This window comes from Hippopotamus amphibius, chromosome 11 (assembly GCF_030028045.1).
Source record: "Hippopotamus amphibius kiboko isolate mHipAmp2 chromosome 11, mHipAmp2.hap2, whole genome shotgun sequence".
NCBI classification, from domain to species: domain Eukaryota; kingdom Metazoa; phylum Chordata; class Mammalia; order Artiodactyla; family Hippopotamidae; genus Hippopotamus; species Hippopotamus amphibius.
In genome coordinates, this window is record NC_080196.1 from 20,638,577 (window position 1) to 20,654,652 (window position 16,076).

The 16,076-nt window shown below is 38.4% G+C and overlaps 1 protein-coding gene across 1 annotated transcript; it reads right to left on the reverse strand.

Moving 5' to 3' along the window:
- Positions 1 to 1,939: 1,939 nt before the first annotated feature.
- On the reverse strand, positions 1,940 to 2,878 carry LOC130830817 (olfactory receptor 2M2-like). Its single transcript, XM_057698141.1, has one exon. The coding sequence runs from the start codon at positions 2,876 to 2,878 to the stop codon at positions 1,940 to 1,942; it is 939 nt and encodes a 312-aa protein (XP_057554124.1).
- Between the last annotated feature and the right edge of the window lie 13,198 nt (positions 2,879 to 16,076).

Genomic DNA, 16,076 nt, shown 5'->3' on the forward strand with positions numbered 1-16,076 from the left:
CCTGAGGCCCATTGCCTTTTCTCATCATGAAGTGTGCTCAGCGAGTTTGTACAACTCAGTTCATCGCTCACCATTATAACATGTGCCAGATACAGTTTCACCCAAATAATATTGGCTACCATAATGTGAGATTAGATGTGAAATAAATAGTACCACCACCCTCTTCCCCATTTTTCTTATTCTTCTTAAGAAATGGAATCTAATAGCTCTTTCAGAGTGCTGAGTTCCTTTAGTAGATGCCGCCAGACCAACTTCCATTCAAACATACGTAGCTGCTTCAGCATCTCATGGGTACATGATTTAATCCTTTGTTTATATGTATACAAAGGTCCAAATATTTCTATGGTCTTCAGAAATTAAGACTATGATAACACCATGCTCACACCAACAAAATTTAGAGACTGTAGTAGTCATTTAATATATAAGCAATAAATAATTATTTATGATACTTTTTCCAAGGCTAAAAAAAACTTCCATGAAGTCACTATAACAATCTAAAACTATAGTATGTTTTTCATTAATAGCAAAAGATATCTAGAAAGATGTATCCAAAAAAAGAAAGAGAGGAAAACATAAGAAGAAAGGAAGAAAGTTTTAAAAGACTCATCTTGATCATGTGAACTTATACTTTAATCAGGGAAGCTCTCCTGTCTAGAATTCTATTTTGGCACTGACCTTTTTTTTATATCTTGGGGGAAAATTCTACAATACCTTAAAAATTAGAAAAAGAACTGTGAAACTATTTCTACTTTGCAAAATTTTTAAATATCAGGTGTAGCTTAGAGAAGCATATGCATACCAGTCCTAATGTTTATCCAATTTCCCAGGTAGAACCAGCAGGTTTTATAGAAATCTGGTCTTCTACGGGCACAAAAATGTTTGACTTTGTATGCTGCTACCTACGCCAAGATGAAGAGTCCCTATTGAATTTGAGGATATTCCTTTGAGAAGACCATGTAGGATATCTCTGGGTGGGAGTGGGGTTTCCACCAAGGCTATCAGAGACCAGTCAACATTCTCACTCAGTTACCATCCATGTTCATCAGGAAAACAAAGGGAAACATAGGCAGCTTCTGTCATAATGATATTATTACACCTCTGCTACAACAACTGCTAAGTTAATGTAAACTTTTCTACACACATTTACATGGTAATGTTTTGATATGAAGAATAAGAACATTCCCATCATGATTCCGTGCATAGATATGATAAAGATCATGTCGTCTAGGTAGGAACCACAGCCTAGGATTTCATTATAGCAAACTGGATTTTTAAGATACCAAAAAAAAAAAAAAGAGAGAGATAAAAAATATATGTTGATGATACTGCATCATCTGCCCAAAATCTGGAATATAAGTGGTTCCACAATAAGAAATCTTCAGATCTACAAATGCCCAGTGTATCAGGGAAGTCAAACAAAAGAAAAAAAGCCTTCTTTGCCAAAATAAGTAATATTTATTATAGGACAAATTTTTTGGTAAATGAACAAATATTTGTGACTCTTTGGTTACGCTATATTTTGAAAGAACTAATGACAAAATGATATAAGCAAGTGTGGTATTGAACTCAGTACATAAGTTATTGTATAAGCATTTCAATAAGACTGTGGGTTTTAAAAATAAGGAAAAGGATTCAAGACCATTTTATTAATTATTTAGTTCTATAAATAGGAGTGAATCTGTTTATTAACTTAATTATTCACTTCTCAAGAACTTTACTGATTATGCTTAAAACTAAAATGAACATACATTGACTGCAAAATATATCAATTAACTGAATGTGTACCCAGGGTCTATCAACTCTGATGCCTACTTTAAGAAAATTGTCTATACATTTGTTGCTAAATCATGTGCTTTTTTAATAAATGAAGGTGGCAGAGAGAGAGAGAGAGAGAGAGGTTATGAAAGAAAAAAAACAACCCTGTAAACCATTATTCAGTTTATGCTCTAGATTTCCCCTTCCCTAGCACCTTACTGAATGCTTTGGCCACGTCTTTGTTCCGGAGGCTGTATATAAGGGGATTCAGCGTGGGAGTGAGAATGGTGTAGAAGGCGGACACCATCTTGTCCTGGGTTGGGGAACGATTAGAAGTGGGCCTCATATACATGAATGTAGCTGCTCCATAATATATCACCACAACAGTAAGGTGTGAAGTACAGGTGGTGAAAGCCTTGTGCCGACCCTCCCCAGAACTCATGCGAATGACAGCTATAATTACACGAGTGTACGAGATGATGATGAGTGACAAAGGGAGGAGGAGCATTACTACACAACAGATAAAAATAAGTGTTTCAAATGTGGAAGTATCTGTGCATGAGAGATGTAGGAGTGCAGGGACTTCACAGAAGAACTGAGCTATTTCTCGGGAACCACAATAGGAAAAGGACAAAGTAGCAGCTACATCAATAATGCCATCAAAGGCACCAAGGATCCATGAAGAGGCAGCCATGAGTCCACAAACTTTCCAGGACATGAGACTGGGGTACTGAAGAGGGTAGCAAATGGCAACATAGCGGTCATAGGCCATGACAGCCAACAAGAAGCACTCAGCACCAAGGAGGGACACATAGAGGAATATCTGGGCTTCACATCCTGCTACAGAAATGGAGTTCCTGCCAGACAGGTAGTTGCAGGCCATCTTGGGTACAGTGGTGCAGATGAGCATGAGGTCCATGAGGGAGAGTTGGCTGAGGAGGAAGTACATGGGGGTGTGGAGCCGGGTGTCCAGGTAGATGAGGAGAACCATCATATTGTTTTCCAACAGTGCCACTGTGAAGACGCCCAGGACCAGAGAGAAGAGGAAGACACGAGTGGGCGTGTGACTGAAAATTCCCATCAAGATGAAGTCAGGGCTAAGTGTCTGATTCTCCCATTCCATGATGAATATTTTCTTTATCTGGAACCACAAGAAATTATAAACATTAAATACCTGGGTAGTTATATGTTCACTCTCTGTGTGGTGCTCTGGTAAACCAACATACACGATCTGGTCAGAATTGTAGAAGAATGAGCAGAGACTTTGCAGTCAGGTGGCATTCATCACACTCAAGCTGTACCACTACCAACCTGCATGTCCTCTGGCGAGTTATTTCTACGAGTTTCATTTTACTTCCTTTACTAGGCAGAAATAACTTTTTAGTTGTTGTTGTGACTGTTAAACAAAATATCAGTGCAAACTGCAGCATCTGGACAGAGCATCTTATTCCTCAAGAAACGTATAACCAATTATTAGATGGGATTATATACACAAATGTATCATATGTCAGTATGTAATAAATTCTATAACAAAGGAAGAGAACATTTTGAATGTCAATGTCTACTATTATACTAAAGTAAGGTAACTACAATGAATAATCTATTTCCTACAGATATTAATGTTTGCATTTATGTAATTTTATTTGTGCACCAAACGTAGAGACCAAACAGGACTGCTAGATATATAATTACACAGAAGATGAACCTCCAGTGCACAATTATTTTTTGTGAATGAGGAAGTAAAAAATCAATATTATCATTTATGAAAAAAACAACATGATGGGAGTGTAGGGGAAAATATTTTCATTTATGTCTCAGTTTGAGAAAGGCAGTATCTTGAAATTTCCTTTCACATTACCAAAATGAAGAAATTTTAAGCAGGTATAAGAAGGTCTCCAAATTCCATAACTTGTGGTTCTGCTGAATTACCTAAATCAGCATCAAATGAGGCAAAAGAAACAAACGAATGTCTTGGTACATGTCTATCAGTGTAAGAGAGAGTCAAGACCAGCTTGTTGTGGTTAGGGAAAAATGTAATTGTTTTACAAAGGATTAGACAAAAGAAAAATAAACAGAGGCAGCTTTTTATGTTGTTGAAACATCAAAGAAGAGGATCCCAGCCAACCTCATGACATGATTTATTTTGTCATTAACGGAATGGTGCTCTCAGGACTTCCCTGGTGGTCCAGTGGTTAAGACTTTGCCTTCCAATGCAGGGAGTGGGGGTTCAATCTCTGGTCGAGGAGCTAAGATCCCATATGCCTCTTTAAAAAAAAAATTCTATAGTGAGATTAATATCATCTCTCAGTGTTGTTGCAAAGATAACAAAAGATAACTCAGCATAAACCTTAATCCAAAATATATGAACTTGAAAATGTTTCAACCATCTTAATCATTACCATCATCACACCTTTGGTATTTAATCATATTGTATTGTTTTGTCAGACTGCCATAACAAGGTACCAAAAACTAGGAGGACTAAACAATCCAAACTTACTGTTTCGCAATTCTGAAGGCTAGAAGGGTCAGATCAAGGTGTTAGCAAGACTGGTTCCTTCTGAGGGCTGCAAGGAAGACTCAGTTCCATGTGTCTCACCTAGCTTCTGGTAGTTGCTGGCAATCTTTGGTGTTCCCTGGCTTATAGAAAATAACCCTGATGTGTTCCTTCATCTTCACATGGCAATCTGCTGTGTTTGTTTCCAAATTTTCTCTTTTTATAAGCACAAAGTCATCTGCATTAACACTCACCCTACTGACCTCATTTTAACTTGATTTCCTCTGTAGGGACCAAATCTCCAAATAAGGTCACATTCTGAGGTACCGGGACTTCAACATATAAATTTTGAGGGACACAATTCAATCCATAAAATATATATTAATTTCCATATTACTTTTACCCTATTGTTTTGTATAATGACTTATTCTCTAAAATGGAGTATAGGCCACTAAAAGATAATGTCTAACATTTTAAAAATACTATTTTAATCAAACAGAATTTTGCTTAACACAGAGTTTAATATGTGCTTCTTAGGGGAAAAAAGTGTTGAATTTATGAAATAGATCCATGAAGACATTCTCTGAATGAGTTTTAAAGTAGTGCACATTAGAGAACAGTTAAATCATAATAATGGTTTATATTCACATAATATTCTTTAAAAAGAACCCAAGACCTAGTCAAGGCTAATATTACTCAAGTTTCAATATGGGATGTATTAAGGTAGGCCAAGCTATGAGGAAAATACATCTATTGCTTTAGAAGTATCTAAAATAGTTAGGTTTTCATCCATTTCTGCCTCACTGAAACCAAGAAGGTGCTAGAAATTTTGTAATTTAAACTTCTTTTTCCAATCTTACCTTCTGGTGTTTCCCAAGAAGACACAATAGCCCTGACTGAGTAAATTAAAAGGCTTAAATTCCTAAGGTTTTTATTTTTTCCTAGTTAAAGTTCTTAGTCCACAGGGATTTAGTCCCTTGCCTTTAATTAGGTTGGTAAAGTTATCTTCAGTTTGCTCCAAGGTCATCAAGGTAATATTTCTGGTTTCCAGCATAAGCTTTCTTTTTGATACCAGGTAGTAGAGCATGACCTGTTTCTTTCATTATTAATAATATAGACTGCTTGAAATATTCACCTAACATCTGGCTTGAAAAATCTGAACAATTTTTCATGCCTCTCTCCCATTGGTTCTCAAACTTAGATACTTACTAGAATCTTTTGAGAAGATTCAAAAATGTTTTCTAGAACCTTTCTGGACCCACTGAATCAGAATCTCTTCAGAAGAAGCCAAGCGTTGCTATTTTCAAAATCTTCCCAGTTGATTCTATTGTGCAGGCTCTGTTCTTTCCAAAGTTAACAATGCCATCTTGGTCTTTGGATTTTATTGTTCTCTATTCTATGGCAAAACTTTTTCAATAAACTTTTTTAGTCCCTCATATTTTCTTTGTCAGTTGACACTTTCAGATTAAGCTTCTAATAAGCTTAAACATGCTTGTTCCAAACATGCTTGTTCCTCATTAAACAACTTTCACAGAATGCATAGGCTTGCTGCCAGAGATATTTTACTTTACTAAGGTTAAGAAAAGGAGCAGAATTATATTCTAACTCATCAGCATAGAGCTGGAGATGACTGCTGAGATGATGAGAGAGATTTTTTTTTGCACCACTTTATTATTATCATTTTGGGGGGGCAATATTACAAATGTTCAAGAATGGACGCACATTGTTTTATTGTTTGTTTGTTTTCTGTTTTTTTTTTCAGCCACACCCCACAGCATGTGGAATCCTATTTCCCTGACCAGGGATCAAATCCTCATCACCTGCAGTGGAAGTGGAAGTCCCAAACACTGGACCTCCAGGAAAGTCCCCCACACGTTGTCTTAAAATAGACATCACCAGTCAAATTTGGCCTCCTTTTCCTTATGACAGTAGTGATTCAAATATTAGCTCTTCACTCAAAGGTCATTAAGTTCTTCTTTCTGCATGACTCCCCCTAAAATTTCCTGTTTTACCCTAGTCTTTTTTTTTTTTTTTTTTTTTTTACATTTTTATTTTTTGGGGGGGTACACCAGGTTCAATCATCTGTTTTTATACACATATCCCCGTATTCCCTCCCTTCCTTGACTCCTCCCCCCTTGAGTCCCCCCCACCCTCCCCGCCCCAGTCCTCTAAGGCATCTTCCATCCTCGAGTTGGACTCCCTTTGTTATACAACAACTTCCCACTGACTATTTTACAGTTGGTAGTATATATATGTCTGTGCTACTCTCTCGCTTCGTCTCAGTTTCCCCTTCACCCCCCGCCCCCTCCCATACCTCGAGTTCTCCAGTCCATTCTCTGTATCTACATCCTTGCTCTTGTCACTGAGTTCATCAGTACCATTTTTAGATTCCGTATATGTGAGTTAGCATACAATATTTGTCCTTCTCTTTCTGACTTACTTCATTCTGTATGACAGACTGTAGTTCTATCCACCTCATTACATATAGCTCCATCTCATCCCTTTTTATAGCTGAGTAATGTTCCATTGTATATATATGCCACATCTTCTATATCCATTCATTTGTTGATGGGCATTTAGGTTGCTTCCATGTCCTGGCTATTGTAAAGAGTGCTGCAATAAACATTATGGTACAAGTTTCTTTTGGGATTATGGTTTTCTTTGGGTACATGCCCAATAGTGGGATGACTGGATCATATGGTAGTTCTATTTGTAGTTTTTTAAGGAACCTCCAAATTGTTTTCCATAGTGGCTGTACCAACTTACAGTCCCACCAACAGTGCAGGAGAGTTCCCTTTTCTCCACACCCTCTCCAACATTTGTTGTTTCCAGATTTTGTGATGATGGCCATTCTGATGGGTGTGAGGTGATACCTCATTGTGGCTTTGACTTGCATTTCTCTGATGATGAGTGATGTTGAGCATCTTTTCATGTGTTTATTGGCCATCTATATGTCTTCTTTGGAGAAATGTCTATTTAGGTCTTCTGCCCATTTGTGGATTGGGTTATTTGCTTTTTTGGTATTAAGCTTCATGAGCTGCTTGTATATTTTGGAGGTTAATCCTTTGTCCGTTGTTTCATAGGCAATTATTTTCTCCCATTCTGAGGGTTGCCTTTTAGTCTTGTTTATGGTTTCTTTCACTGTGCAAAAGCTTTTAAGTTTCATGAGGTCCCATTTGTTTATTCTTGATTTTATTTCCATGATTCTAGGAGGTGGGTCAAAAAGGATCTTGCTTTGATGGATGTCATAGAGTGTTCTGCCTATGTTTTCCTCTAGGAGTTTTATAGTGTCTGGCCTTACATGTAGGTCTTTAATCCATTTGGAGTTTATTTTTGTGTATGGTGTTAGGAAGTGTTCTAATTTCATTCTTTTACATGTTGCTGTCCAATTTTCCCAGCACCACTTATTGAAGAGGCTGTCTTTTTTCCATTGTATGCTCGTGCCTCCTTTGTCAAAGATAAGGTGCCCATATGTGTTTGGGCTTACTTCTGAGTTCTCTATTCTATTCCATTGGTCTTCCTTTCTATTTTTGTGCCAGTACCATACTGTCTTGATCACTATGGCCTTGTAGTATAGTTTGAAGTCAGGAAGCCTAATTCCACCAACTCCATTTTTCCTTCTCAAGATTGCTTTGGCTATTCGGGGTCTTTCGTGTTTCCACACAAATCGTAAGATTTCTTGCTCTAGTTCTGTGAAAAATGCCATTGGTAATTTGATCAGGATTGCATTGAATCTGTAAATTGCTTTGGGTAGTACAGACATTTTCACGATGTTGATTCTTCCAATCCAGGAACATGGTATGTCCCTGCATCTGTTTGTGTCGTCTTTGATTTCTTTCAGCAATGTCTTAAAGTTTTCTGCATACAGATCTTTTGCCTCCTTAGGCAGGTTTATTCCTAGGTATTTGATTCTTTTGGTTGCAATGGTGAATGGGAGAGTTTCCTTAATTTCTCTTTCTGCTCTTCCGTTGTTAGTGTATAGGAATGCAAGAGATTTCTGTGCATTAATTTTGTATCCTGCTACTTTACTAAACTCATCAATTAGTGCTAGCAGTTTTCTGCTAGAGTCTTTAGGGTTTTCTATATATAATATCATGTCATCTGCAAAGAGTGACAATTTTACTTCTTTTCCAATTTGGATTCCTTTGATTTCTTTTTCTTCTCTGATTGCTGTGGCTAAAACTTCCAAAACTATGTTGAATAACAGTGGTGAGAGTGGACACCTTTGTCTTGTTCCTGTTCTTAGAGGGAATTCTTCCAGTTTTTCTCCATTGAGAACGATGTTGGCTTTTGGTTTTTCATATATGGCTTTTATTATATTGAGGTAATTTCCTTCTATGCCCATTTTCTGGAGAGCTTTTATCATAAATGGATGTTGAACTTTGTCAAAAGCTTTTTCTGCATCTATTGAAATGATCATATGGTTTTTATCCTTCAATTTGTTGATATGATGTATCACATTGATTGATTTGCGTATATTGAAGAATCCTTGCATCCCAGGGATAAACCCCACTTGATCATGGTGTATGATTTTTTTAATGTGCTGTTGGAGTCTGTTAGCTAGTATTTTGTTGAGGATTTTTGCATCTATATTCATCAGTGATATTGGTCTGTAGTTTTCTTTTTTTGTGACATCTTTGCCTGGTTTTGGGATCACGGTGATGGTAGCCTCATAGAATGAGTTTGGGAATGTTCCTCCTTCTGCAATATTTTGGAAGAGTTTGAGAAGGACAGGTGTTAGCTCTTCTCTAAATGTTTGATAGAATTCGCCCGTGAACCCATCTGGTCCTGGGCTTTTGTGTGTTGGGAGAGTTTTAATCACTGCCTCAATTTCCGTACTTGTGATTGGTCTGTTCATAGTTTCTATTTCTTCCTGGTTCAGTCTTGGAAGATTGTATTTTTCTAAGAATGTATCCATTTCTTCCAGGTTATCCAATTGATTGGCATATAGTTGCTTGTAGTAGTCTCTCATGATGTTTTGTATTTCTGAGGTGTCCGTTGTGACTTCTCCTTTTTCATTTCTAATTCTGTTGATTTGCATCTTCTCCCTTTTTTTCTTGATGAGTCTGGCTAATGGTTTATCAATTTTGTTAATCTTCTCAAAGAACCAGCTTTTAGTTTTATTTATTTTTCTTATGGTTTCTTTCCTTTCTTTTTCATTTATTTCTGCTCTGATCTTTATGATTTCTTTCCTTCTGCTCACTTTGGGGTTTCTTTGTTCTTCTTTCTCTAGTTGTTTTAGGTGTAAGGTTAGGTGGTTTATTCGATCATTTTCTTGTTTCTTAAGGTAGGACTGTATTGCTATAAACTTCCCTCTTAGAACTGCTTTTGCTGTGTCCCATAGGTTTTGGGTTGTTGTGTTTTCGTTGTCATTTGTTTCTAGATATTTTTTGATTTCCTCTTTGATTTCTGTAGTGATTCCTTGGTTGTTTAGGAGTGAATTGTTTAGCCTCCATGTGTTTGTATTTTTTTCAGTTTTTTTCCTGTAATTGATATCTAGTCTCATGGCATTGTGGTCTGAGAAGATGCTTGATATGATTTCAATTTTCTTGAATTTGCCGAGGTTTGATTTGTGACCCAAGATGTGATCTATCCTGGAAAATGTTCTGTGTGCACTTGAGAAGAAAGTGTAGTCTGTCGTTTTTGGATGGAATGTCCTATAAATGTCAATGAAGTCGAGATGGTCTAATGTGTCATTTAAAGCTTGTGTGTCTTTATTTATTTTCTGTTTGGATGATCTGTCCATTGATGTAAGTGGGGTGTTCAAGTCTCCCACTATAATTGTGTTACTGTCGATGTCCCCTTTTATGGCTGTTAGCATTTGCCTTATGTATTGAGGTGCTCCTATATTGGGGGCATAGATATTTACCATTGTGATATGTTCTTCTTGAATGGATCCCTTGATCATTATGTAGTGTCCTTCCTTGTCTCTTGTAATAGTCTTTACTTTCAAGTCTAATTTGTCTGATATGAGTATTGCTACTCCAGCTTTCTTTTGACTTCCATTTGCATGGAATATCTTTTTCCATCCCTTTACTTTCAGTCTATATGTATCCCTTGGTCTGAAGTGGGTTTCTTGTAGGCAGCATATAGAAGGGTCTTGTGTTTGTATCCATTCAGCCAGTCTGTGTGTTTTGGTTGGAGCATTTAATCCATTTACATTTAAAGTGATTATTGACATGTGTGTTCCAATTACCATTTTCTGAATTGTTTTGGGTTTGTATTTGTAGGTGTTTTCCTTTTCTTGTGTTTCCTACTTAGAGAAGTTCCTTTAGCACTTGTTGTAAGGCTGGTTTGGTGGTGCTGAATTCTCTTAACTTTTGCTTGTCTGGAAAGCTTTTGATTTCTCCCTCAAATCTGAATGAGATTCTTGCTGGGTAGAGTATTCTTGGCTGTAGGTTTCTCTCTTTCAGGACTTTCAGGATATCCTGCCATTCCCTTCTGGCCTGCAGAGTTTCTGTAGAAAGGTCAGCTGTTATCCTGATGGGTTTTCCCTTATATGTTGTTTGTTGCTTTTCTCTTGCTGCTTTTAATATTTTTTCTTTGTGTTTAATTGTCGTTAGTTTGATTAATATGTGCCTTGGTGTATTTCTCCTTGGGTTTATTCTGTATGGGACTCTCTGTGCTTCTTGGACTTGGTGAATTATTTCCTTTCCCATGTTGGGGAAGTTTTCCACTATAACCTCTTCAAATATTTTCTCAGACCCTTTCTTTTTTTCTTCTTCTTCTGGGATGCCTATAATTCGAATGTTGGTACGCTTAATGGTATTACTGAGGTCTCTGAGACTGTCTTCTAATCTTTTTATTCTTTTTTCTGCTCTGTGGCAGTTATTTCCCCCATTCTATCTCCCAACTCACTTATTCGTTCTTCTGCCTCAGTCATTCTGCTGGTTATAGCATCTAGAGTATTTTTAATTTCAGTTATTTTGTTATCCATTGCTGTTTGTTTTTCTGAGTTCTTATGAACTGTTTCTTGTACTTTCTCTATTTTGTTATCGAGATTTTGTATCATTTTTAGTATCATTACTCTGAATTCTTTTTCAGGCATTTTTCCTATTTCCCCCTCATTTATTTGGTCTTGTGGGTTTTTTCCTGCTCCTTTGCCTGCATGGTGTTTCTTTGTTTCCTCATGGTTGTCCAACCTTTTGGGGTTGCTTGTCCTGGTGATAGAGGTGTTTATAGAAGACTGTCCAAGCCTCAGACTAATGTCCAAGTATTGGATTAAACGAATATTCAGTCTAGGAAACACATACATGTATAAGACACACAATTACTGAATCCGTTAGGACATAAGGCTCTAGAAAGACCTGACAGAACCCCAGTGTGCTATCAGATATTCAAAGAGAAACCCAACAGAAATTGGCAACTGAAACAGAACAAATCAGAGACAAAAGCAAAAGCAAACAAACAAATAACACCTGACACATACAAACATTAATCCAGGGAGATTTTGTAAGCTAGGATCAAATATAGAAATGAGCCAGAGTACCACCAGAGAGAATGGAGATTCTCAGAATGTAATTAGACAACTGTACTAAGAACTAAGATAAAAACAAAAGCCTAATATTAAATACCAAGGCAGTGCATCATCTGGAGAATAGAGCAAGGAGTCTGAGCAGACCGATAGTGTTGCTTATAAGTATGTTAAGATAAAATAAACTTAAAATGGCTGGAAGAAAGGGGAACAGAAGAGCGTAGTGTGGTTGGAAATATGCAAATAAAAAGAAAAGAATAGAAATGTATAAAAGATAGGGATGAAAGGAAAGTATGAGAGATATATTGTCCGTACTACCAAAAACTTAGCTAGATATAGATGTATATAAAAAGGCAAAAAAAAAAAAAAAAAAAAAGAGTAAAAAATATCATTAAAAAATTATGTTATAAAACTTGTACATCCCTTAGGGCTAAGATTGTATTTAATATAGAAAAAAAAAAAAGAGAGAAAGAGAAAAAGAAAAAAAAAAATCCAGAACTGATCCCAGAATGGACCAGTTCAATAGGTATTAATACTACTATTTCTGTTTCCTTAGCGTCTCAGCTGTAAGTGTCCTTCTCCTTGCCTTGGGTTTTTTTTGCGTTATTCTGTGACCAGCAGAGGTTCCTTTATTGTTCGTCTGTAAGCGTCGGTGTGTGGGGAGGGAGAGGGTATGATAGTGGCTCTTTCCCCTGGGAGTGAGTGAGCAGTGGCGCACTGTTGTTTCCGTCGGGCTTGGAGGTGCCTGTTGCAGAGGGCGCTGGTGGCTCAGGCGTAAACAGAAAGTCTTAGAGTTGGGCCTCTCTCGGGTTTTTTTTTTGTTGTTGCTGTTGTTTTTTTTTTTTTTTCTCTCGGCAGCCTCCCTGCTGCTGGCGTTGCAAGGGGTTTTAATCTAGCCCCGCCCGAGTGCCTGAGGGTGCTTGTTATCCCTGAGCGCCTTAGGTGGCCCACAGGCGTCTCTCCACTGCCTGTTGCAGAGGCGCTGAAAGAGAGGGAGAGGCTATGCGTGCGGCTCCTCCCCCCTGCCCGTGAGCCTGCAGCCTCCAGCCGCCATCATGGCCGGGCAGCTCTCAGGGACGGGCACTCCTCTCCGTGGACCTCCTCCCTCCTGTCCTCTCGGTCCGTCACCCTACCGGCAACAATGTTTCTCACCCTGAACCAGCTCTCCAGTTCCCACGCTCCCGCTCCTGGACCCTCCGTTCAGCCGCGGATCGATGTCTCGGTCCTGGAACGCTGAGCTGCGCTGCTGGCCATGTGACCTGAGCTTCCTTTTAGATATTGAGTATCATGTGACCCACAATCCTTAAAACTGTACCTGCCCGGTAGAGTCCTTCATCCATGGATATCTTCCACAGTCACTTCTGGTCATCAGAGAACAGATACCAGAGAGCCTTCCGAGGATGTATAGGTTCCTTATTGATTCATATTTTGTACAGATATTTATATTCAGATATTTATATTTGAGTAGCTAGAAAGCAATATTAAACACAATCCAGGTACAGAAAGCACAGTAAACAGAAAACAAGTATTACAGTGGATAGCAAGAAACAGTGCCTAACTAGATAAGAGTTTATGGGTTACAAGAAAATGTTTTCAGTTATAAGTAATAGATACCCAACTCAATAAGGTGTCATTAAAAAGGACCTCTTTTTCTCATGTAATTAGAAGGCAGTAGCTCACTTCAGACATGGTTCTGGACCCGTCTCTTGGCAATTCTCTCAGCTCTGCCTTCTGTCACTTCCCAGAGCCAGATCGACCATGCCTGTGAAGTGAGTGGGAGGAATTTATATAAGATTTTTCCTTTAGTCTAATTGGGTAACATAGTTTATGTGCCTACCTTAGACCCATAATGCTAATCAGAATAAGGCGAGGTGCTAAATTAGCTTAAACTTGGGCTCACAAACCAAAGGAAATGGTATTTCATGCTTGAAGTTGCCCTCAATTCATCAAACCACACCCCTGCTGCACAATGGATGAGGGTGAAATATCAGCTCTAATTTCGTAAAATATATCTAAAAAGGGGTCAAATTTTAGGCTCCTTAAAAGCTAGGTTAGAAAATGTACAGTTGATGCCATAAGTAACGGAAATTAATCTATTTAAGGCTTCATAAGACAGTGTAAAAAGGAGGAAAACCTACTGAACTGAGCAGAGTAGAAAGAGGACAGATAATAGAGAGTACTGTAAAAAAAATAAATTTAAAAGTTTCTGGTCTGAAGTGGTTATAAGAATGCAAATGAACAAGGGTGAGAGACGAAGAAAGTGTAATAGGATCTGGTGACAGTGGAGAGAAAAGAGTCAAAGATGATACTTGGCTCAGCAAAGGTGGCGCCATCAATCCTAATGGAGAAACTGGGACATGGGTCAGTGGTTGAAAGTGGAAATGAGTGGGATTTTTACATGGTCTGAGACTTTAAGAGAAATGATTCAGGACGCTGGCAAATTAAAATTAGCTCTTTGGGAATGAGAATTTGGAGGTTACTTACATCTGAGTAAAAGACATACAATACAGATGAATACATTTTCTAAGAAAAAGCAGGTGATCAGCCCCTATGCTTTATGAGATAAGGAAAAAAGGAGCCAAGACAGGAGTCAACAAAAAGAAATGTCAGAGAGACAGGGTAAGAATCTGTACTATACTCTATTGCTGAGGACAAAATAAAGAGGCAGGCAACTGATGTGCAGTGTTGGAGAACACATCATCCACTTGGGTTCAAAGGTCACTTGTAATCTTTGAGAGAATAGCTAGGTAGGAAATTGTGTAAAGCCGATTACAGCATGATAGGAAATTAACACTTAGAAATGGAGGCAGTATAGATTTTAAGCTGGTGAATTCTGGAAGGGGAGAAATGAAGAGAAAAACTAGCATATTAAGGGCCACCTAAAGTTTAAAAAAGAAAAGGAATGAAAGGGCATCTATGCATATTTGAAGACATGAGGGGAAAATCTCAATGAAGGAAATAAATGAAAAAATCTAGGGAGATAAATGAGGAAGGTTTCAGAGGTTGTTGAAGAGAATGTGCTTGGCATGTTATAGGAGTTGGGACATTTATTCCTTTGGGAGAAGAAAAGCGGGATAAAGAGATTTGTTTTGAAGTAGTCAGGAGGACTCTTACTCCTAGAGATTCTTCTCGGTGGTGTGGATGATCCTATGGGAGGTGGTCGTGGTGGCTGATTGGCCTGGAGAATGAGGGCTGACAGTGTGGGTTTATGACATTGACAGAGGAGAGAAGACAGGTCACTGCAGCAGGACTGTTCCCTACAGCTCCCTTATCAGGCCCCTGCCCAGTCAGAAACAACTGATGTGCTTTAAATTGCCTGTTGGTAAATCACAATACGGCCCTACTGCCCCCGAACCAACTGCCTCCATGTCTCCCACAGCAGCTCCAACTTCCTTCACCTGCAAGACTGAGGCTTCTCATCTAGAAGAGGTGCTGGATTCAATAGTGAGAAGGTCCACTTAGAATTACCTCTAAAAGACTTCTCATTTTCATATAAATTAATGCAGTTTTCCAGCCAGGCAATTAAGACCAAGATTCCTGTGTACAAGAGTGTTACGGAGAATTTAAAAGTGGGTATGAAAGACAAACAACAGGAGTTACTCCAAGAGTCTTCTCTTTTCTTCACTAGACTAATGACCAATTATTTGATGTTATCAGTCATTACTGATAGTTGGATCCCTATACCCCTATTTTTTAGGTGTCTTGTGCCAGATGGAAAAAGGACTCCCTCCACAAGGGTTAACTGCCTTCAGTCTCCCCCATTTTAAAGTGCAAATCTCTGCTTGGGTAAAGTAATGACACAAGCTACTGTTTTAGGCATAAAACAAGAAAGCTTCAGTTGCATTACAAGCCCCGCTCCCCCCCCCTCCCCCCCCAGGAAGCAATGTGAAGAATTATTTGAAGAAACTCTTGTAACGTGTGTACTGGGAAGCGCTTTTCCCTTCTTCTACCCCAGAGAGTATGGCACCACTTCTCTTCTTGTAAGGGATATGACTAGTATTTTTTCCAGAAATATTTCTTGCCACAGCACAGCTAAATGTTGGGATGTAGCATCACTGTAAGTCTGGGGAATAGGCATGAAGGCCACAGGCTTGTTCCAGCCCCACCACTCTATATGAATGCCAAAAGAAAAATCGAAACTCGGAATTGTACCATTTTTCCTTCCCCTTTTCATCCACCCAAATTGTCTTAACTCTTATTCTCTTTCCACAATGAGAGCCACTTAAAACGCTGGGACCTATTCTGTGACAGAGCAAATAGATGTAAACGAGCAAACTTCATAATGGGAGGTCAATCAGTGCCACCATTTTTACAGCATCTCCTTTGCCCCACTCCAACCAATAAGACAGGGTG